The sequence below is a fragment of the Hyperolius riggenbachi genome, chromosome 5 (genome assembly GCF_040937935.1).
Source record: "Hyperolius riggenbachi isolate aHypRig1 chromosome 5, aHypRig1.pri, whole genome shotgun sequence".
NCBI classification, from domain to species: domain Eukaryota; kingdom Metazoa; phylum Chordata; class Amphibia; order Anura; family Hyperoliidae; genus Hyperolius; species Hyperolius riggenbachi.
The window spans coordinates 69355140-69377598 of record NC_090650.1 but is presented as its reverse complement, the minus strand read 5'-3'; the positions used below and the strand labels follow the sequence as shown (position 1 = coordinate 69377598).

The following is a 22459-nucleotide window of genomic DNA, read 5'->3' as shown; positions in this document are numbered from 1 at the left end:
TGAAACGAGAAGACCAGGAGAGGAACGGGAAGACTCTGTAGGACCCAGAGCCTTTTGTTTGTTTTTACTTTTAATCTGCCTTCAGACCCAAGTCTGCATTTTTTGGTTCAGGTGTGTGATTCAGACACTACTGACCAGACAGAAGAGCAGGCCTGACAGGCAACTGGTATTGTTGAAAAGGAAATAAATATGGCAGCCTCCATATGTTTCTCACCTCGGTTTCCTATTAAGAGAACAGTTTTCTGATGGTTTTGATCTCCTTCATTCTCTGCTTCCGTCAGATATGCAGATAGAGTGAGGCTTGGAGTAATTGTACCAGGCTGCTGCTGTGTATCTGTGCCAGCATGTATATTTATAGGGAGGACGGATGCATCTGTTCCTTGCTCTCCACCAGAACAATCTCTTATGCTAGAGCTGAATAAAGTTAACAAATCCTTAACGTTCCCCCCGTGTTTTTCCAAACGAGCATGTGTTCAGGGGGAAGCAGAGAAGATGGGAACCAGAAATACTAGATCAATATGTGAATATCATGAGTCTATTTTCCTCCTTTAAGCTTTATATACAGGAGATGGCTGGTAACGACATGCGTCTATTTGCATTTCGACAGAACGCCATATGGATTCTCTGATGTGTGCAACAATTACAAATCAAATACTTCCACTCAGTATCCCTCCGAATTGACAGAGAGCTGCAACAGACCAGCACAGTCTACTGACAACGGTTAAAGTGAACCTCCGGACTAAAAATCTACTCAGCAGAACTGAAAAGGCTTGGTGTTTAACGGTTTTCACAGCATCAAAACTTGGTTTCTCTTACCAAAGCATCATTTTTAGCTGTATTTTTAGCTAAGCTCCACCCATCAAAGAAAACTGCCCGGGCTTTTTTTCCCTGATGCTGAGCAAAGCATGATGGGATTTCCTGTTGTTATTCACATTGCCTAGCAACTGGGAAGGGTGATCAGCACACAGGACAGTTGGAACTGTGTCTCATGCTCCGTCACCTCCTTTCAACCAAAAAGATGGCTGCCCTCATGAAATCAAACATTTGCCTGTTCTTTTAAAACAGGGTGGGTAAGAGAATATATTACCTATGGTAAGAGAATATATTACCTATCTATTTTAATTAACATAACTAATGTAACTTAATGACAGTATGTTTGTTTAGGCTGGAGTTCCTCTTTAACCTCCCCGGCGTTCTATTGAGATCGCCAGGGAGGCTGCGGGAGGGTTTTTTTTAATTAAAAAAAAACTATTTCATGCAGCCAACTGAAAGTTGGCTGCATGAAAGCCCACTAGAGGGCGCTCCGGAGGCGTTCTTCCGATCGCCTCCGGCGCCCAGAATAAACAAGGAAGGCCGCAATGAGCGGCCTTCCTTGTTTTGCTTACATTGTCGCCATAGCGACGAGCGGAGTGACGTCATCGACGTCAGCCGACGTCCTGACGTCAGCCGCCTCCGATCCAGCCCTTAGCGCTGGCCGGAACTTTTTGTTCCGGCTACGCTGGGCTCAGGCGGCTGGGGGGACCCTCTTTCGCCGCTGCTCGCGGCGGATCGCCGCAGAGCGGCGGCGATCAGGCAGCACACGCGGCTGGCAAAGTGCCGGCTGCGTGTGCTGCTTTTTATTTGAAGAAAATCGGCCCAGCAGGGCCTGAGCGGCAGCCTCCGGCGGTGATGGACGAGCTGAGCTCGTCCATACCGCTCAGGAGGTTAAGGGCTTACGCCAAGCACAAAGCTCAGAATGGCAGAGATAAGGTGCTTGTTTAGCCTGGTTTCAAATAAAATGCAAAAGCAACACTTACATAGAGCTCTTCTCCCGTCACACTCAAAGCACTTGAGAGCTGCAGTCATTCAGGGTGTGAACAGTAGGCCAAACTGGAGCATCAAGATGTTTGACCCAAGGATTCCATACTGGTTAGGTACTGGCTACGGCCAGGATTTCCACCCTGGTAAACTACGTCAAAGATGGGATCCTTGAAAGTGAATCTGAACCGAGTAAAATTATTTAAAATATCAGTTCCTCTCGGAAGCTCACCATTTTCTTCTTACAATGATTCCTTCCAGTTTCACAGAAATATATCAGTTGCTGTCAGTTATAACTGAAAGGACAACTGATGAGCAAGGTAATAATCATGTTTCCTATTGGCTCACATGGACAATATTACAGTTTAACAGTGTGCTGACCAGGAAGCGGTTATGGGGTAATAGCCATTTTCAAAATGGAGGACGGAGAATTCCATTGATCACAGTGGAGAAACAGGACGCAGGGGAGATACAAGAGATTTATGAGTAGACTACGTGGGAGGTAAGTATTACCTGTGTATGTTTATTTTAATTTTCAGATCAGGTTTGCTTTAACCACCCACTCAATATCAAGCCATTTAAAGGACACACAAAGTAAGATGAAGGCTGGCATATTAATGTATCCTTAAAACAATGCAAATTGCCTGGCCTACTGATCCTCTGCCTCTACTACTTTTAGAAATAGCTCATTTTTCATAGGGGCACAGGGACTGGGAGGAAACCAAGGGACCTGTAAAACTACATGGTGCTGGAAGAAGCCTCAGGTAAGTAAAATAAAACTTTCCCACATCTTAGAGAAGTGCTTTGTGATCAGTTCAGTGCTTGAAGAAGCAAGCTTAAACTCCACCCTTACTATGTAGAAAGTGGCTGTATCCTTCTGGCCATTTCTAAGGTTTTTTTTGTATTTACCAAAGGTAAGCATTACATCTCGGTGTTCATTCTGTCTGATTTGAAAGTGTGATCTAGTGAAAGGAGTACTTAACCTCCTGAGCGGTAGCCGGAGGGTGCCACTCAGGCCGTTGGGCCGATTTTTATCAAATAAAAAGCAGCACACCCAGCCGGCACTTTGCCAGCCGCGTGTGCTGCCTGATCGTCGCCGCTTTGCGGCGATTCGCCGCGAGCAGCGGCGAAAGAGGGTCCCCCCAGCCGCCCGAGCCCTGCGCAGCCGGACCAATCAGTTCCGGCCAGCGCTAAGGGCTGAATCGGAGGCGGCTGACGTCAGGACGTCGGCTGACGTCACTCCGCTAAAGCCAAACAAGGAAGGCTGCTCATTGCAGCCTTCCTTGTTACTTCTGATTGCCGGAAGCAATCAGAAGAACGCATTCGGAGCGCCCTCTAGTGGGCTTTCATGCAGCCAACTTTCAGTTGGCTGCATGAAACCCTCGTACACGGAGGAAAAAGGAATATATTCTTACTGCTGCGCTCTCATCCGTGTACGAACATAGCCACAACAACATATTCAACAAGTTCTCGCCGAATATGTTCAGACAGTCCCAGCGCTGGATCGGTGCGGTGGAGATAAAAAGAGAAAGCCTCTGGTTTATCCAGACAGAGCACAGGTGTCAAACTGAAGACGTGGAGGCCAAATGCTTCCCTCCTTGCCATTTTATGTGGCCCGTAAGTGCTTCAAATGTGTATTATTGTAAGCAGCAAAAAGAACATTACACGGGCGTCCCATTCCGAGGATGACAGTTTTTCTGGTTAAAACATTAACAGTTTGAGCCCAGGTGCAGCAACAACCCAGAGGACCCATCCTTGGATACCCCCCCCCCCCCAATTAACCCTTCCTCGGCTGTCCCTCAGAGTGGCAGGGGATCAAAGCCCTCTCATAGGCTGATGCCTATGAGAGGCGGAGAAGAGGACTGATCGCTGTCCAAACTCAGGCACTGTAAACCCGATTTAAAAAAAAACTTGCATCACAAAAGCAATCAGACACCTCTAAAAGAATGTCCTGTTAAAGTGCTTTCTGCTCTAAAATATACACAACAGAATAATAATCTTTAAACACAAAACATTTCTTTGTTACAGCTGATACAAATCCTGCAATAAATCTGCACTACTTCCTGATTCATGGAAGCAGACATATTGTTTACAGCCTGTGCTTTCAAATGGGCTTATCTGCCATAGGCAGTCATGTGACACAGGGGGAGATCAAATTACCGCTAGTGATTAGACACAAATGAGGGGGAATTACACAGGCAAACTCTTTAAATACGCTAATAATAAGGGTGCATTTCCGTGCTGTTTTCCTTGTGTCCTGTGCAAGAGTTCAGGTCCACTTTATTAAGGACAATAAAAGGAGGTTAGATTCATTTGTGTGCTTAGTTGTAGGGCTGTGCAGCACACTGACAAAGCTGCACAGCCCTGTGTTGTGAAAAATGACCTGGTCACTAGGGGGGTGTAAGCCTGTGGTCCTGAAGTGGTTAAAAACATTATGACTAGATTCATGCGCTCCATATTTAGTGGACATTCATGAGAAAATCGAGATACGGTAAGTTTTAATTATACAACAGACACATCCACACACGGAGATACGGGTTTCATTAATTTATATTTACAAAAGAAGTCTTGTTATAAACATGTATAAAAACTGCTGGTTGACAATATTCAAAATTCTGTACATTTGTATCCAATTCATATAAAAATATGGCCGCTGGGGATTTAGGGCTGCAGAAGTTCAGCTAGAGTCCTCATGGATGATTCATATATTGCTCTGAAAAAAAAAAAAGAGAGAGAAAAGATTAGAACATGAAAACCTGCGGCTTCAGGTATATATTGTCAAGGCTAATGCAGCACAGCCACTACGCATGTGATAAATGCGAAGCAACATTACGATATAATCACAGACCTATTCAGGGCTGGATCCCACTACAACGATTAGGGAGCGATTCAAAGCACTAGCGATTTCCCTAAACGCTCAGCTAATGTTAATGGATGGGCCAAATTCCACTGGAGTGATTGCGATTGGCAAAATAGATATTGCAGGACATGCAGCATTTTGGTGGCGTTAGCGTTTGCATTTCTGCAATGTAAAGTATATAAACGCTGGCGTAATCACTCATGAATTGCTATACAGAGTGTTTTTAAATTACTGCAGACTGTAAACATTTTTTTAATTAAGGACCAATCCGAATTAAAAACGCTAATCGCAACACAAACGCTGGCAAAAAGCTTACACTTTTTAAAACGGCTACCAAAATCGCCAGAAAACACTCATGAAATTGCTTACAAAACACTCGTTAAAAACGCTAGCGATTGCGATTTGAGCTTTGTAGTGGGTTCCAGGCCTCATACTGCGATAGTGTGTTATCTGTTAATGAATAGTTTATCTGCTCACTTTGTGAAAGTCCAAAGCCAGAAGGAATCAATGTTTTTGCTGTGCAAAAAATGACACAACATTGGAGTGGTGGCAATATAATAGAGAGTTATAATATTCAAACACTGCACCACAGTCCACGAAATCCTAAACAAACCAATAAATTCTCGTTACTGGGATCGCTGCAGGAAGTCCAGTTAGGTTAATAGAATTGTATAAATACTGCTGCGCTCTCCAGACCTTATTATATAAAATGTTGCAACAAAATGGATTATATCAAACTACATAAGGCCTGCAAACAGTCCTCAAAGTTCCTTAGGAGTGGTTGGTCAGATCTCAGGTGGTTTAGTTCTGGTGAGCATATGAGGAGAGGGGGTGTGGAACTGATTGGCACCAACCTCACAAGTCACGGACGCACTGTGGTGGTGTGTTGCTGGAGATTGACAGTTTGAACGTTATCACCCTATGTGGAGATTTGTGTATGTCTTTCAGTAGAGGTGATCAAAGTGCTATCATTCTGAATATTATTGAATAGAGAGTCATCTGTAGAGACTTCAAGTACGGACCAACCACTCCTAAGGAACTTTGAGGACTGTTTGCAGGCCTTATGTAGTTTGATATAATCCATTTTGTTGCAACATTTTATATAATAAGGTCTGGAGAGGGCAGCAGTATTTATACAATTCTAATATAATAGAGAGGTTGTCACAGTGTAAGACTAGATGGATACCCCCCCCCCCCCCCATCTAGATACCCTACAATCAGTGGGAATGAATGTATCCATCGATTAAATTGTTTCCTTACAGGTGAGTGATTTTATAGGTTGTTATAATTGTATATTATTAGGTTATATTGTAGATTTAGGATTTTGATTATGATTGAGTGGGATTTTTTTTTTTTTTATTGGTAATCTGTATTTCCTGAATGTATGTAAGATGTTCTACGAATTTATTACAAATTTTAAGCATTTCACTCCCCCTGCATCTTTAAGGGGTGAGCCGACCCAGTTGGTGCAGATGGAAGAGTTGTAATGAGAGTATTTATAAGGATGGAATTTTAATGTTACAATACACCCTGACGAAGGCAGAGAGCCGAAACCCGTGGTGGGGACGTTGTATTGTGATGCGCAAATAAACAAAGAATCTTTTCAGCAAGTCTCCTTTTGCTTGTGTGGATCCAACGTGGAGTGTAGTCTGCACTAGGTTGTGTGTCTATCTCCCCACTGCACACATGTTAGCCGGCCCGCTTACCGAGTGACATATGCGGAAGTGTGGGAAAGGAAGCAGAGTGGGGAGACACCAGCCGGAGCTGGGCGGCGTCTCAGCCCTTGTGCATCTGTGGAGACTGTTGTGATGCTGAGCAGGATCTCAGCGGAGGATTGTGACTAACAGAGGCCAGAGGCTCGTGCTATCTGACTGTCCAGAATTTCCATCTTCAAGTGGCCAGCAAAAAGGACTATTTAGTGTCAGACCTGCCAATTGGTAAGAGTGACAGGCAGCCCTAAGAGCCAGGAACTATTGTATACATTGACCCAATTTTAAAGCCTAGGAATGGGCTTTCTTCCCTTGGTGGCTTAATTGTGTTGGTGCGCTGGTGCATAACTGTGTTTACAGATCTTATGTTAAGCATAGGATCCATTTACACTTGCTCAACAAAGCACAATGGAGTGGAACACACATACCCAACCAGTGCGGTTTTTCCAGAGCCCGCATATATTGCGGATGCTCACAGAATCAGTGCAAGCCTAGGGGAATGGGCGCTCCGATTAGGCAGTTTTCCCCCTCTCTTCCGGATCTACTCACCTGTCTTCAGTCGCCATTTGGGTCCTCCACGTGCACTGACCGCTACTAGGCTCGGGGGAAACCGCTGGTATCAGAGTCCCAGCAGAACCGGCTATCACTTCTTTGCAAAAGACCAATGGGAATGCTCTCTAGCACAAGGGAGGATTTTCATTGGTTCACTGGGAGGTGGACCAATGAGAATCATCCCTGTAGCTAAGTTAGTTTCCCTTTGATCTAGCCAATGGCAGCCCTGTGTGTCTGCCGGGACTTTGAGCTCACCGGCGCTTACTCCTGAGCCCATCAGCGGCATCAGGACTCAAATGGTGACAACACCAGTGGGCTGGATGCATAATGGTGAGTAGTGTGAATACATTCACTGAACACTGTGATGGGGCAGTGTATCCACTCAGTATATGCTGTAATGCAACACTGTGCATCTGGCCTGAGTGTGAACATAGCCTTAGGGAAGGATTGGGGATTGTAGAATAAATCATGGTAGGTTTGTCAGCGTTGTCTGAGCACTATATGTGGTTTAAAGCGGTATAAAACCCTGACATAATATTCAATAAAAACATGTTTCCCTACTTTTTATATGCCATACAGTTAGCATATTTGCTTTTGTGCATAAGTATTATTATTCATTTAGAAATTACTGTACACATTCCTAAAATGCACTAATTTTACTCTGAGAGCTGACTGTGCATTTTATTTATAGCTGCTTTATTCATCCTCTAACTTAATCAGAAAGCATTTATGCTTGTCTCTGTCTTTGTGAGACCCCTTGGTGTGAGAGAAGGCTTTGTTTAACCACTTAACGACCGCCCCCAGCCGATGGGCGGCGGCAAAGACCGGTCCCAAACGACCGCAATACGCCCATCGGCGGGGGCGGCATCAGCGGCGGCTGTGCGGCGATCGCGTCATCAATGACGCGATCGCCGCCGGCAATAGGCTCCGCCCACCCTACTCGGAAACCCGCCGGCCAATCAGCAGCGCCGGCGGGTTTCAAACCTCCGCGATCCGGCCAATCAGAGTGTATAATACACTTTGTTATGGTAACAAAGTGTATTATACTGGCTGCCTCCTCCGCTGATGGTCACTCGTCGTGCGACCATCAGAGAGGACAGGCAGCCCTATCAGACAAGTATACCAGCGCACGTTGCCCCACACAGACCCCCCGATCGCCCACCCCAGCCCTCAGAACCCCCCCTGACCACCCCAGCACACCAGTATCTGCACCCCACCACCCACCTAAAAACCCATCAATCACTCCCTGTCACTATCTAGGGACGCTATCCTCTAGGTTAGGTCCCTAACTGCCCCCTAGGGTCCCCTGATCACCCCCCCTACCCTCAGATCCCCCCCAGACCCCCCTCCCAGACCACCCCCCTGTATGCTGTATACAGCTATATAGCTGCCTTACCCACTGATCACCTGTCTATCACCCATCTATCACCTGTCTATCACCCCTTGTCACCACCACCCATCAGCGCAGACCCTAAACTGTCCCTTGGGGGCACCTGATCACCCACCCAGACCCTCAGATTGCCCTCAGCCCCCCCCCCCTGCTGATAACCTCCCCAGTGCATTGTTTACATCTATTCTCCCCTGTAATCCCTCACTGATCTCCTATCGTCACCCCCTGTGTCTGCCACCCACCAGATCAGGACCCAGTCTGCCCCGTGCGGACACCTAGTCAACCCCCCACACCCTCTGATCGCCCTCAGACCCCCCCCCTCCCCCCCCCCCCAATCACCTTCCCAGTGCATTGTATTTGATTGTGCTGTAATTGCATTTGATTGTGCTGACATTCAATTTCATTGTGCTGACATTCAATTTGATTGTGCTGTAATTGTATTTGATTGTCCCGTGATTGTCCCGTGATTGTCCCGTGATTGGCCTGTGATTGGCTTTGATTGGCCTGTGATTGGCTTTGATTGGCCTGTGATTGGCTTTGATTGTCCCGTGATCGGCTTTGTCCCGTGATCGGCCTGTGATTGGCCTGTGATTGGCTTTGATTGTCCCGTGATTGGCTTTGATTGTGCCGTGATTGGTTTGATTGGCCTGTGATTGGCTTTGATTGTCCCGTGATTGCCTTTGATTGTCCCGTGAATTGAGTGCCCTGTGATTGGCCTGCGATTGCCTTTGATTGTCCTGTGATTGTTTCTGATTGCCTCTGATTCCCCACTCACCACCACCCCCCTGTCACTATCCTAGTGATCTAAAAACAGTGATCAGTGAAAACTGTCACTTTTTTAGTATCACTAGTGTTAGCAGTTAGGCCAGTTAGCTAGGCCCCTTTGTAAGTGTCAGTTAGTGCTCAGCCCACTGCACCACAGTCACTAATTAGCGTCATCACTGTCGCTAATCAACATTGGTACTATATAGTATCTGTAAGTGATCATTACTGATCGCAGTCAGATCTATTAGGGTCACTAGGATCCACAAAAAAAACGCAGTGTTTGCCCGATCAGGCCTGATCGTTCGCCTGCACTTGCGTTCAGCCCGCCCCACCGCAGTGACAGAATTTTTTTTCTGATCACTGCAAAAAACACTGTACAATAGCTGTGGCACTGTAAACCTCAGTTTTGATTTATTTTTTTATCAAAACTCAGTGACCACAGCTTTCTACCTCTCAAATACTCCCTTTTGCTAGGTAGGTGCTCTTTTTTTCTGGGTAGTCTCAGAGGAATACCCCCTAAATTTAGCAGCCCACCATGGCAAGAAAGGGGTATTCCGATGATGAGGTTCTCAGGTACATGGCCCAGTCGGATGAGGACGATTGGGACGCCTCATTTGATGAATCTTCCGGGTCAGAGTTTGAACCTGAATTGAGCAGTGGCTCACTGACCGATAGTGATGATGAGGTTGAAGTCCCGGCTAAAGCCAGGCGTACCACACCCCATGTTGTTGGACCGCAGGTGGCGCAGGATCAGCCTCAAGGGCAGCAGAGTGGTGTTCGTGCTGGTCTGAGATTTCATGGTGGGGCAGGCACCAGCAGCACAACATCTCCTGGACCTAGAACCAGTACTTCCGTAGACCCTGGTGAAGTGGCGAGCACCAGCATGGAAGTTGAAACTGGTTCGGTGGCACGTGCAGTAAGATCCCAGTCGCAGCCACCAAGAAGACGGGCCCGTACTACCCCTAATTTACCAGAGGTGCTGGCAAACCCAAATTGGCAATCCCCTGATTCCGCCGCACCCGTACTTCCCCCTTTCACCGCCCAGTCTGGAGTCCAGGTGGAGACAGATAATCTAGGATCGGCCCTAGACTTTTTCTATCTGTTCTTCACCCAGGATCTCTTGGACTTAATTGTGGCAGAGACCAACCGTAAGGCCACACAATATATAACCGCCAATCCGGAAAAGTTCCTTGCCCAGCCTTTTCGGTGGAAACCAGTCCAAGTTTCCGAAATGAAAATTTTTTTGGGCCTTCTCCTTCACACGGGACTAGTAAAGCAGAATGTGTTGCGGTCTTATTGGTCTACGGACCCAGCACATCATGTTCCCCTGTACTCTGCTGCCATGTCCAGGACACGATTTGAGAACATCCTGCGCTTCCTGCACTTCAATGACAACGAAACCTGTCATCGAAGTGACCACCCTGATTTTGACCGGCTCCACAAAATTCGACCCCTCATAGACCACCTGTCATCCAGATTTGCAGATGCTTATACCCCTGACCAGGACATCTGCGTAGACGAGTCCCTCATACGCTTTACCGGGCGCCTTCGCATCAAACAGTACATCCCAAACAAGCGCGCCCGGTATGGGGTGAAACTGTATAAGCTCTGTGAAAGGGCCACAGGCTATACATCTTATTTTAGGGTCTATGAGGGAAAAGACTCCAAATTGGAGCCGGTCGGATGCCCTGACTACCTGGGGAGCAGTGGAAAGGTTGTGTGGGACTTGGTGTCACCCTTGTTCCAGAAGGGGTACCATCTTTTTGTGGACAATTATTACACAAGTGTGGCCCTCTTTCAGCACTTAAAAATAGAAAAAATCCGATGCTGTGGCACCGTGCGGCCTAGTCGCCGGGGCTTCCCCCAACGGCTCATTACCACCAGACTTAAGCGGGGGCAGAGGGCCGCCTTGTGTGCTGACGACCTGCTCGCGGTGAAATGGAAGGACAAGAGGGAGGTTTACTTCCTGTCCACCATTCACGCAGACACGACAGTTGAAATTCAACGGCGAACTGAGGTCATTGAAAAACCCCTTGTCGCCCACGAGTATAATACTAACATGGGAGGGGTGGACTTCAATGACCAGAGGTTAGCGCCCTATTTAGTTTCCCGAAAAACAAGACGCTGGTATAAAAAAGTGTCTTTTTACCTCATTCAATTGGCAATTTACAACAGCTTTGTTCTCTACAGTAAGGCTGGGAGAACTGGATCGTTTATTCAATTTAATAAACAGATCATGATGGAACTCCTGTATCCAGGAGGTGCCGTGGCCCAACCCCAAGATGCAACTAGCCGGCTGCATGGAAGGCATTACGCCTATCCAATTCCGACTACCCCAGGTCAACGAATCCGAAGAAAACGCTGTCGTGTCTGCAGCAGGGCTGGAATAAGGCGTGACACCACCGTTTATTGTCCCACCTGTCCTGACCAGCCTGGCCTATGCCTAGGGGAGTGTTTTGAGAGGTACCACGAGCAGGTACACTATTAGAGAGTAGGGAACTCCACACACAGCGGTAGGCACACAAGGGTCTCTCAGTGCTATTTCACACTGCTGCGATGCGTTGGGGCAAAATGCCTAGCAAAAGTCACACTTTGCGGTCCCCCCCTACGCCGGAAGTGCTTGACTTAACGCTAGTGCATGCCTACGTTACTGCGTGGCTTCTGTGGCAATATCGATCGGCCCGGAAGTCATGTTAGTCTATGGCGACGCAGTCCATTACTAGGCCGAATGCTACTCTTGTGGTATTGTCTGAAGGTCTGTTTTGGACGATACGGTGCGGCGGGCTCGACCCACCGGATATGTCAATATGCAGTGTGAAACCAAACATCGGGTTTCCAGGGACCCTAATACACAGGGCTGCCAGAAACCTCTCCTTTCACTTGGGACAAATTGCGTAATGTATTTCGCCACAACTCTGTGCGATTTGCACTTCGCACATTGTTCCATGGGGGAGGAGAGGTTTGTCCTCGGGAGGTAAGTTAAAAAAAACAAAAAAAAACAAAAAACAGGTAAGCAAAGAAGTTAATGTTTGGTTTGCAATGTTAAGTTTTTAAGTAAAAAAGTTCAAAGGTTATTAATGTTAATGAAGTAATTGCTTTGCTGCTTGCTTGTTTTTTGGGTTTTTTTGTATTTTTTTTTCTCTTTTTCCATCCAATAACCTTCCAGGTGGACCGAGCGAACGACTAACCAGCTGCAGTACTGATGGTGCATCCTGACAGAACATTGCGCGTCTGTCAGCTTACACACAAGTCGGTGCATGCAGCGCTGCAGGACGAGATTTCTCCTCCGCAGTCAAAAAGATACGTTTGCCGAGGCATATGGGCCGAGGAGTGGTGTTGGGGATTCATATGCTTTGGCAAACACTTTGTATCAAAAAAGAACTCTGGCAATGATTTGTTCATCCACATCGGTCGGTGTGAATGGATAAATCAGGTTTGCCAGGGCATACGAGCTGGTGGGTTTGGATTTTTGGGGCGGCAGCTCCTATGTCCTGGCAGACGCCTTCCCCTCCTTTTTGTATTGTTTTGTCTTTTTTTCTTCTCTCTTTTTTTCTATCCAGACTGACCAATCAGCTGCAGCACTGATGGTGCATCCTGACAGAACATTGCGCGTCTGTCAGCTTACACACAAGTCGGTGCATGCAGCGCTGCAGGACGAGATTTCTCCTCCGCAGTCAAAAAGATACGTTTGCCGAGGCATATGGGCCGAGGAGTGGTGTTGGGGATTCATATGCTTTGGCAAACACTTTGTATCAAAAAAGAACTCTGGCAATGATTTGTTCATCCACATCGATCGGTGTGAATGGATAAATCAGGTTTGCCAGGGCATACGAGCTGGTGGGTTTGGATTTTTGGGGCGGCAGCTCCTATGTCCTGGCAGACGCCTTCCTCCTCTCTTTTTTTTTTTTTTTTCAAATTTTTTGGCAGATATTTTTTCATCCACATTGATTGATTGTTTGACGTTCATTTTTCCTTTCAGCCCACAGTGCATTACCCTTATGCCCAATATAAGGAGTATAGCAGAAACTCCTAATACTGGCCATACATGTAATGATTGCAGAGACCCTAAAATGCCAGGACAGACCCCACGAATGATGCCATTTTGGAAAGAGGACACCCCAAAGTATTCCGTGAGGTGCATGGTGAGTTCATAGAATGTTTTATTTTTTGTCACAAGTTAGCAGAAATTGTGGTTTTTTGTTTTTTTTCACAAAATGTCATTTTCCGCTAACTTGTGACAAAAAATAAAATTTTCTATGAACTCACCATGGCCCTCATGGAATACCTTAGCGTGTATTCTTTCCAAAATGGGGTCATTTGTGGGGTTTGTTAACTGTCCTGGCAAGTGGGCGGGGTGCTAAATTTTGAGCACCCCTGTAAAGCCTAAAGGTACTCATTGGACTCTGGGCCCCTTAGCGCAGTTAGGGTGCAAAAAAGTGCCACACATGTGGTATTGCCGAACTCGGGAGAAGTAGTATAATGTGGTTTGGGGTGTATTTTTACACATACCCATGCTGGGTGGGAGAAATACCTCTGTAAATGACAATCTTTTGATTTTTTTACACACAATTGTCCATTTACAGAGTTATTTCTCCCACCCAGCATGGGTATGTGTAAAAATACACCCCAAAACACATTGTACTACTTCTCCCGAGTACGGCGATACCACATGTGTGGCACTTTTTTGCACCCTAACTGCGCTAAAGGGCCCAAAGTCCAATGAGTATCTTTAGGATTTCACAGGTCATTTTGCGGAATTTGATTTCCAGACTACTCCTTACGGTTTAGGGCCCCTAAAATGCCAGGGCAGTATAGGAACCCCACAAATGACCCCATTTTAGAAAGAAGACACCCCAAGGTATTCCGTTAGGAGTATGGTAAGTTCACAGAAGATTTTATTTTTTGTCAAAAGTTAGCGGAAAATTGATTTTTATTGTTTTTTTCACAAAGTGTCATTTTCCACTAACTTGTGACAAAAAATAAAATCTTCTATGAACTCACCATACTCCTAACGGAATACCTTGGGGTGTCTTCTTTCTAAAATGGGGTCATTTGTGGGGTTCCTATACTGCCCTGGCATTTTAGGGGCCCTAAACCGTGAGGAGTAGTCTGGAAATCAAATTCCGCAAAATGACCTGTGAAATCCTAAAGGTACTCATTGGACTTTGGGCCCTTTAGCGCAGTTAGGGTGCAAAAAAGTGCCACACATGTGGTATTGCCGAACTCGGGAGAAGTAGTATAATGTGTTTTGGGGTGTATTTTTACACATACCCATGCTGGGTGGGAGAAATACCTCTGTAAATGACAATCTTTTGATTTTTTTACACACAATTGTCCATTTACAGAGTTATTTCTCCCACCCAGCATGGGTATGTGTAAAAATACACCCCAAAACACATTGTACTACTTCTCCCGAGTACGGCGATACCACATGTGTGGCACTTTTTTGCACCCTAACTGCGCTAAAGGGCCCAAAGTCCAATGAGTATCTTTAGGATTTCACAGGTCATTTTGCGGAATTTGATTTCCAGACTACTCCTCACGGTTTAGGGCCCCTAAAATGCCAGGGCAGTATAGGAACCCCACAAATGACCCCATTTTAGAAAGAAGACACCCCAAGGTATTCCGTTAGGAGTATGGTAAGTTCATAGAAGATTTTATTTTTTGGCACAAGTTAGTGGAAAATGACACTTTGTGAAAAAAACAATAAAAATCAATTTTCCGCTAACTTTTGACAAAAAATAAAATCTTCTATGAACTCACCATACTCCTAACGGAATACCTTGGGGTGTCTTCTTTCTAAAATGGGGTCATTTGTGGGGTTCCTATACTGCCCTGGCATTTTAGGGGCCCTAAACCGTGAGGAGTAGTCTGGAAATCAAATTCCGCAAAATGACCTGTGAAATCCTAAAGGTACTCATTGGACTTTGGGCCCTTTAGCGCAGTTAGGGTGCAAAAAAGTGCCACACATGTGGTATTGCCGTACTCGGGAGAAGTAGTATAATGTGTTTTGGGTTGTATTTTTACACATACCCATGCTGGGTGGGAGAAATACCTCTGTAAATGACAATCTTTAGATTTTTTTACACACAATTGTCCATTTACAGAGTTATTTCTCCCACCCAGCATGGGTATGTGTAAAAATACACCCCAAAACACATTGTACTACTTCTCCCGAGTACGGCGATACCACATGTGTGGCACTTTTTTGCACCCTAACTGCGCTAAAGGGCCCAAAGTCCAATGAGTATCTTTAGGATTTCACAGGTCATTTTGCGGAATTTGATTTCCAGACTACTCCTCACGGTTTAGGGCCCCTAAAATGCCAGGGCAGTATAGGAACCCCACAAATGACCCCATTTTAGAAAGAAGACACCCCAAGGTATTCCGTTAGGAGTATGGTAAGTTCATAGAAGATTTTATTTTTTGGCACAAGTTAGTGGAAAATGACACTTTGTGAAAAAAACAATAAAAATCAATTTTCCGCTAACTTTTGACAAAAAATAAAATCTTCTATGAACTCACCATACTCCTAACGGAATACCTTGGGGTGTCTTCTTTCTAAAATGGGGTCATTTGTGGGGTTCCTATACTGCCCTGGCATTTTAGGGGCCCTAAACCGTGAGGAGTAGTCTGGAAATCAAATTCCGCAAAATGACCTGTGAAATCCTAAAGGTACTCATTGGACTTTGGGCCCTTTAGCGCAGTTAGGGTGCAAAAAAGTGCCACACATGTGGTATCGCCGTACTCGGGAGAAGTAGTATAATGTGTTTTGGGGTGTATTTTTACACATACCCATGCTGGGTGGGAGAAATAACTCTGTAAATGGACAATTGTGTGTAAAAAAAGTGAAAACATTGTCATTTACAGAGCTATTTCTCCCACCCAGCATGGGTATGTGTAAAAATACACCCCAAAACACATTGTACTACTTCTCCCGAGTACGGCGATACCACATGTGTGGCACTTTTTTGCAGCCTAACTGCGCTAAGGGGTCCAAAGTCCAATGAGCACCTTTAGGCTTTACAGGGGTGCTTACAATTTAGCACCCCCCAAAATGTCAGGACAGTAAACACACCCCACAAATGACCCCATTTTGGAAAGTAGACACTTCAAGGTATTCAGAGAGGAGCATAGTGAGTCCGTGGCAGATTTCATTTTTTTTTGTCGCAAGTTAGCAGAAATGGAAACTTTTTTTTTTTTTTTTTTTTGTCACAAAGTGTCATTTTCCGCTTACTTGTGACAAAAAATAATATCTTCTATGAACTCACTATGCCTCTCAGTGAATACTTTGGGATGTCTTCTTTCCAAAATGGGGTCATTTGAGGGGTATTTATACTATCCTGGAATTCTAGCCCCTCATGAAACATGACAGGGGGTCAGAAAAGTCATAGATGCTTGAAAATGGGAAAATTCACTTTTTGCACCATAGTTTGTAAACGCTATAACTTTTACCCAAACCAATAAATATACACTGAATGTTTTTTTTTTTATCAAAAACATGTTTGTCCACATTTTTCGCGCTGCATGTATACAGAAATTTTACTTTATTTGAAAAATGTCAGCACAGAAAGTTAAAAAAATCATTTTTTTGCCAAAATTCATGTCTTTTTTGCTGAATATAATAAAAAGTAAAAATCGCAGGAGCAATCAAATCGCACCAAAAGAAAGCTTTATTAGTGACAAGAAAAGGAGCCAAAATTCATTTAGGTGGTAGGTTGTATGAGCGAGCAATAAACCGTGAAAGCTGCAGTGGTCTGAATGGAAAAAAAGTGGCCGGTCCTTAAGGGGCGAAAAGACTGTGGTCCCGAAGTGGTTAAATTCCTGACTTGATACAATTAAACACTAGATAACATTATGTAAAGTTTCAGAAGTGCCAGCTCTGCTGGAAGGGAAGCCTTTTAAAGCCTGTGTTAACCCCTTTGAATGCAGTTCTAGTAAAAAAAAATGCTGGTTGTATATAATATGCTGTAAATAATCTATTAGAGCAAAGTAGAAATGCTGGGTTTCATTCCGCTTTAAGTCACGAGGTCACTAAATCCAGTCACCTTCGATGTCTGACATGGGAAGGCTTGGGAGAGACAAGTGATCAGTTTGCTGAGGCAGAATACTTGATATTACCTTTCTATGTTGTCATCATCTTCCATTGTCACTTCTCTATGATTTTTCAGCTTCCTGTACACTGTTGAGAGGATGTCCTTAGCAGCTGCAGAAATCTGTTTACCTTTATGGAAAATATGATAAACCTCTATTAGCCAGAATGATCATTAGGGATGGAATAATACATGGTTATAGTTGAACCAGAGATGAAAATAAATTAATGAGATAAACAATTGGATCTGACCTTCTACTCCTAAAAATGACTCTTTTAGATATCTCAAGGTTTTATTTTATGTATAAACATTTACAAAGCAGATTTAATGTTTCATAGTCTCTGCTCAATTGCAGTGTCTCAAGAGTCCTCGAGTGAGAATACTTGAACTATTGACCTTTTTATATTTTCCCCTCACAGTAAAAAGCCAAGGTATCTGCTTAGGAAAGTGTTTTATAGCTGTAATTTGTTATCTGTGAGCCGACTGAGTCTTGACTGGAGAAAAACTGTCACTTCCATAGACCATTATAAACTTTTCAGGCAGGGAAAAAAAGAGCACAGCATAAGTGTATGCTTGCCACTGTATATGCACGTCTATTTCCTCATGACACAAGTAATCTCTGGTACACTTTAAAGAGAATCTGTATTGTTAAAATCGCACAAAAGTAAACATTCCAGTGTGTTAGGGGACATCTCCTATTACCTTCTGTCACAATTTCGCCGCTCCCCGCCGCATTAAAAGTAGTCAAAAACAGTTTTAAAAAGTTTGTTTATAAACAAACAAAATGGCCACCAAAACAGGAAGTAGATTGATGTACAGTATGTCCACACATAGAAAATACATCCATACACAAGCAGGCTGTATACAGCTTTCCTTTTAAATCTCAAGAGATCATTTGTGTGTTTACCTTCTGTCCCCTTCTTCTCTCATGCACTGAACATTACAGGCTTCCTGCAGACAGCTCTGCCTGTGCCTGTGTTTGTAATTCCTCAGTATGTGTCAGCCAGCTACTTTCACAGCCTAACAGAGGAGGATTTTTATCCAGCTCTCTTCTATCACTGATAAGATAGCAGAGACGCTGCTGGCTTATGTAAATAAAACACACACTGGAGTGTGCATAGAGGAACAGACCAGCACGGAAGAGTTGGCAGCCTTCCAGACACAGGCCGACAAGTCTGACAGGGGAAAGATACATTGATTTATTACAGAGACCGTGATAGTACAAAGTGCTGCATTGAGCCAGAACAGATAAGAATAGGTTTAGGAACTTGTAGGATGGTAGAAAAAAACGTTGTAATTTTTGTTACAGAGTCACTTTAAGTTGTACTGACAGATACAGAGAAAACTGGAAAAAAATCAGAGCTGCTGTCCAGAGCAACCAACCAGAAGCATTGCCTTAAGTACCAAATGAAATCTGATTGGTTGATCTAGGGATTACCATATAGGGGTGGTTGTGTCATACAATTTCTGTAGTGCAGTGTATGAACAGCAGTCATCATGCAGACTCCACTGATATTAAGAAAAGAGGCTTCACGCTGCTTCTTCCAATAAAGCCTTGTGCACACACCAGATGGTTCTTGGCCTGGTCTTTGCCAAGAATATAGCATGTGTACAGAGGCTCTGACGAAGCTGCTCAGTCATGTGCCGCCCCCCGCCTCCCCAGTACTCTGCCCCAAACTAAGACCTAAGAGATTGAGTATCAATCTCTACAGATGACAGTAATTGTGCATGTGTGCACAGCTCAAGTCTTAGGAAATACAGAACAGAACTTTTTTTTGTATAGCTGAAGATTCTCTGCACATTGTCAAACAGACACCCAACTGCTGCTCAGGGATGAGACAACACTGCTTTGGCTTCCCAGGTCCACGTTATTGATAAAGATTCTTGCAATGCATTTTGTTTTATCAGAAACCTGACTCCAGTCATCTAGAATACTCTCATAAATCTCTGCTTCAAAAGCAGGGCTGTCCAACTGGCGGCCCGGACTATTTTTTTCTGTGTCAGGGCCCCTTCCTCTGGCAGGCCCACCTTTTGTTTTCTCTTGGCTCTGCCCCCAAAGCCAGGACATTGATGCTCTGCCCAGTCTAGCTGAAAAATCCTGTGCTAGACACCCCCCTGACCATGAAGTTGGACAGCATTGCTAAGGGCCGTTTCCACTTGTGCGGTGCGAATTAGTAGCGGAAAACCGGAAAACCAATTTGTATGCGGATGTGAATGTTACCGCAAATTCACTGGCGGTTTCACATGTTAATTTAACCATGTCAGTGCCTGTGTGCTTTACACTGAATTTATGCGAAAACGCCTGCAAATTTGCCCACGAAACGCATGCAAATTTCCTATTAAATACATTGTATGCGAATAGCACACCGCAAGGCTGATGGCTCTGCTGTGCAGATTTTTCCTGCACACAAAACCGCACAGGATTTCTGACAAGTGGAAACAGGCCCATCCACATGTATTGGTTAAGCGAATCTGCATGCAGAAAACGCATGCAGATTCGCACAAGTGGAAACGGGCCCTAAAGCATCAGATACTCACTGCACATATGGCAGCCCTCTCCCGCATGTAGTAAGTGGCAGCTTACTACCTCACAGAGAACTACGTAATAATTAGAAGCAGCAGACTCCTCCCTCCAACCTCCCCTTTACAACCTCCTGACCTTGGCACCTTTGGAATCATAATTATATAACAAGCACTTGGGGACCAACACTGCAAGCTATAGCCAAATTGGGACTACTACTCCATTGCATGCTCTGGCATTGTGTGTCTTATTGCTTATTACCATCATTCCCTCCACATATTTTGTTCTCTTATTAAATCGTGCCTAGAATAATAGCTTTCTGGATGTTTTTATTTACTTTTTACTGATGCACATGGAATGGGTCTGGGGACTGAGGCAGATCCTTGCCTCTTTAAATATTTAATTATCTGTGAGTTAAATTACGTGGTGGCCACTCCCATGTGGGTGTGGTTGTAGGATGTGCCCCAGACCTACTTATTTGTTCTGACTGCATCAGTTATGATTAAGGACTAGTTTGTCTGAAACATGTCAGCTTTGTAATTGCATGTGGATCTTGGATATGTCCAGTAATAAACAAGGCTCTTGCAGGCAACGTGCTGATCATCCTACTTTTTCTGCTATTGTATGGAATTTGCTATCCTGGTCGAGTCTTGCCCTTGAGCACCTTGCGAGAAGCAGTATCCTTTTCTCTTACTGCATATTACCTGTATTGTGTTGCCTGCCACCCCTAATATTGTCTGTAACCTTATTTACGGTGCAGCGCTGCTTAATATGTTGACGCTATATAAATCCAATAAATAATATTTAGCGAGAATCTGTGGGCGGTTTTCCCAGTGGTTAGGGCATGTGGCGGGTTGCCTGCGCTGCTCCCACCCGAGTTTAGCTTGCGGGTGGTGGTCCCAGGCGGTGCGTGCGAGTACTTGGGAGCCCGCCTGTATTGCTTACCCACATTTGGAAGCTTAGAGCATCGTACAGGCAATGTTGGCAACATAGCAGTGGTTAGGATGGGGCATGAGACAACCTGCATACGTTGTCCCTGCTGATTAGGCAATTGCATTACTATGTGTAACGGATGCATCTTTCCAGGACAGAAAAAGATAGTTTATCGGTTCAGCCAAATTTTACCAGAAGCGAGCAGTGAAGGATTAAAAAACAAATACATATAGAATGTGTCATACCTTTACAGCTGACCATAATAATATATAAAGTTGCCGTCAAACTCAGTATCCCTTCAATCTCTTCCATTGAAACACACTCGGCCAGTACACCTAAAAAGGAACTGGATTACAAGAACAAATGTTGTAAAAAAAACAACAAAAACCATACATACTTGCCCTAACTGAATATGTCTTCTCAAATCTAGCCATCAAATCTATCTCAACATTTGTCCAACTAGCCTCATTCAGCTCATGAAAACACATTAGGGGTGCAAAAGTCAGCAATCATGCTTGCCATGCTTATGGATTAAAAAAAATGCAAAAGTACCATTTTACTTTTTGTTAAAAGGAACCTGAGGAGAGAGTGATATGGAGGCTGCCATAATGATTTCCTTCTATACAATGCTCATTGCCAGGCTGTCCCACTGCCTCTAATACTTTTAGCCACAGACCCTCAACAAGCATGAAGATCAGGTGCTCTGACTGAATTCGGACTGGATTAGCCCCATGCTTGTTTCAGGTGAAATAAATTTGGCAGCCTCCATATCCCTCTCAGCTTGGGTTCTTTTTAAGGCTACAGACATCTGGGCTGCCCTTGAAAAAAAAAAGAAAAAAAAAGAAAAAGAAGACTGAACATACAGTATATGATGTAGTGCTAAGCTGCGCATGGTGATTTTGTTTTTCCCTTTAAATACAGAAATCGATTGAGTGACGAGCTACACTGAAGCCAACTTACCGCAACACGGTGGTAGTCTTTACAATTACAGACATTAAACACTTGGACAAGGGAGGCAGCTCTGATACGGATGTTGGCACATAAATTTCATCAGGATTGGAAATCTATTCATATTTAAAAAAAGACACACATCAGGATTTACATTACAGAAAAGCAATAGTTTCGGTTTTTTATATTTTTTTTTTTTACTATTACAACAGGTAAATACTACTTATTACTGCAACAAGAAGATCATTCATAATCTTATTACATTGGCACCTCTGCAGGGGTGGAATCTATTAGACATCGAGAAAACACTCAGGTTTTTGAAATTGAAAGGTTGGAAACAGGGCTGGTGGGCAAAGACAAGGATTGGAGAGACTCTACCAAGAACCAAACTATGGTGGCCAGACTGGGTCAGACCATCCCCAAAATTGCAAGCACTTTACACTGTAGTTGGATCCTTTCAAATATGTGTTACAAGGAAGGATAACCAGTAAACTAGCAGTCATGGGTACCCAAGTCAGACTATTGCATGTGGGGAGTAAAGGCTAACGTCTCTATTCTGATCTCACAGAAGAGCTACCAGAGGCGTATCTAGAGGGGTGCAGGCATGGCTCATGCCATGGGCGCCACAACCCCATGGGCACCATACCTGCCCCTGTGCTGCTATGCCTGCCCTTTTGCTGCACCCCATGCCTGCTCCTGTGCTGCGCCACATTCCTGCCTCCATGCCTTCCCGTCACTCAGATCTCAGATCAAATTAATCCTGTTATCTGGTGAACATAGCTGCTACTTAACTCATGTATGTAGGCTGCAATTGGCTTAGTGTTAGAAAAGAGGACAGAGAGGAAGCAAGAAAACATATTGCCAAAAAAGTAACTTCAGCAATATCCTGAG

The 22459-nt window shown here is 44.5% G+C and overlaps 1 protein-coding gene across 2 annotated transcripts in view; it reads right to left on the bottom strand.

Moving 5' to 3' along the window:
- Nucleotides 1-4329: 4329 nt before the first annotated feature.
- The window catches only part of NCAPG2 (non-SMC condensin II complex subunit G2), a 100116-nt gene continuing 81986 nt past the window's right edge, over nt 4330-22459 (bottom strand). For both annotated transcript variants that reach the window (XM_068235849.1, XM_068235850.1), the window contains exons 25-28: nt 21581-21684; nt 20866-20966; nt 17195-17297; nt 4330-4510 (exon numbers count right to left, since the gene is read on the bottom strand). In XM_068235849.1, coding sequence (XP_068091950.1) covers nt 4459-4510; nt 17195-17297; nt 20866-20966; nt 21581-21684 — 360 coding nt within the window. In that variant the 3' untranslated portion in view covers nt 4330-4458. The remainder of the gene's footprint in view (nt 4511-17194; nt 17298-20865; nt 20967-21580; nt 21685-22459) is intronic.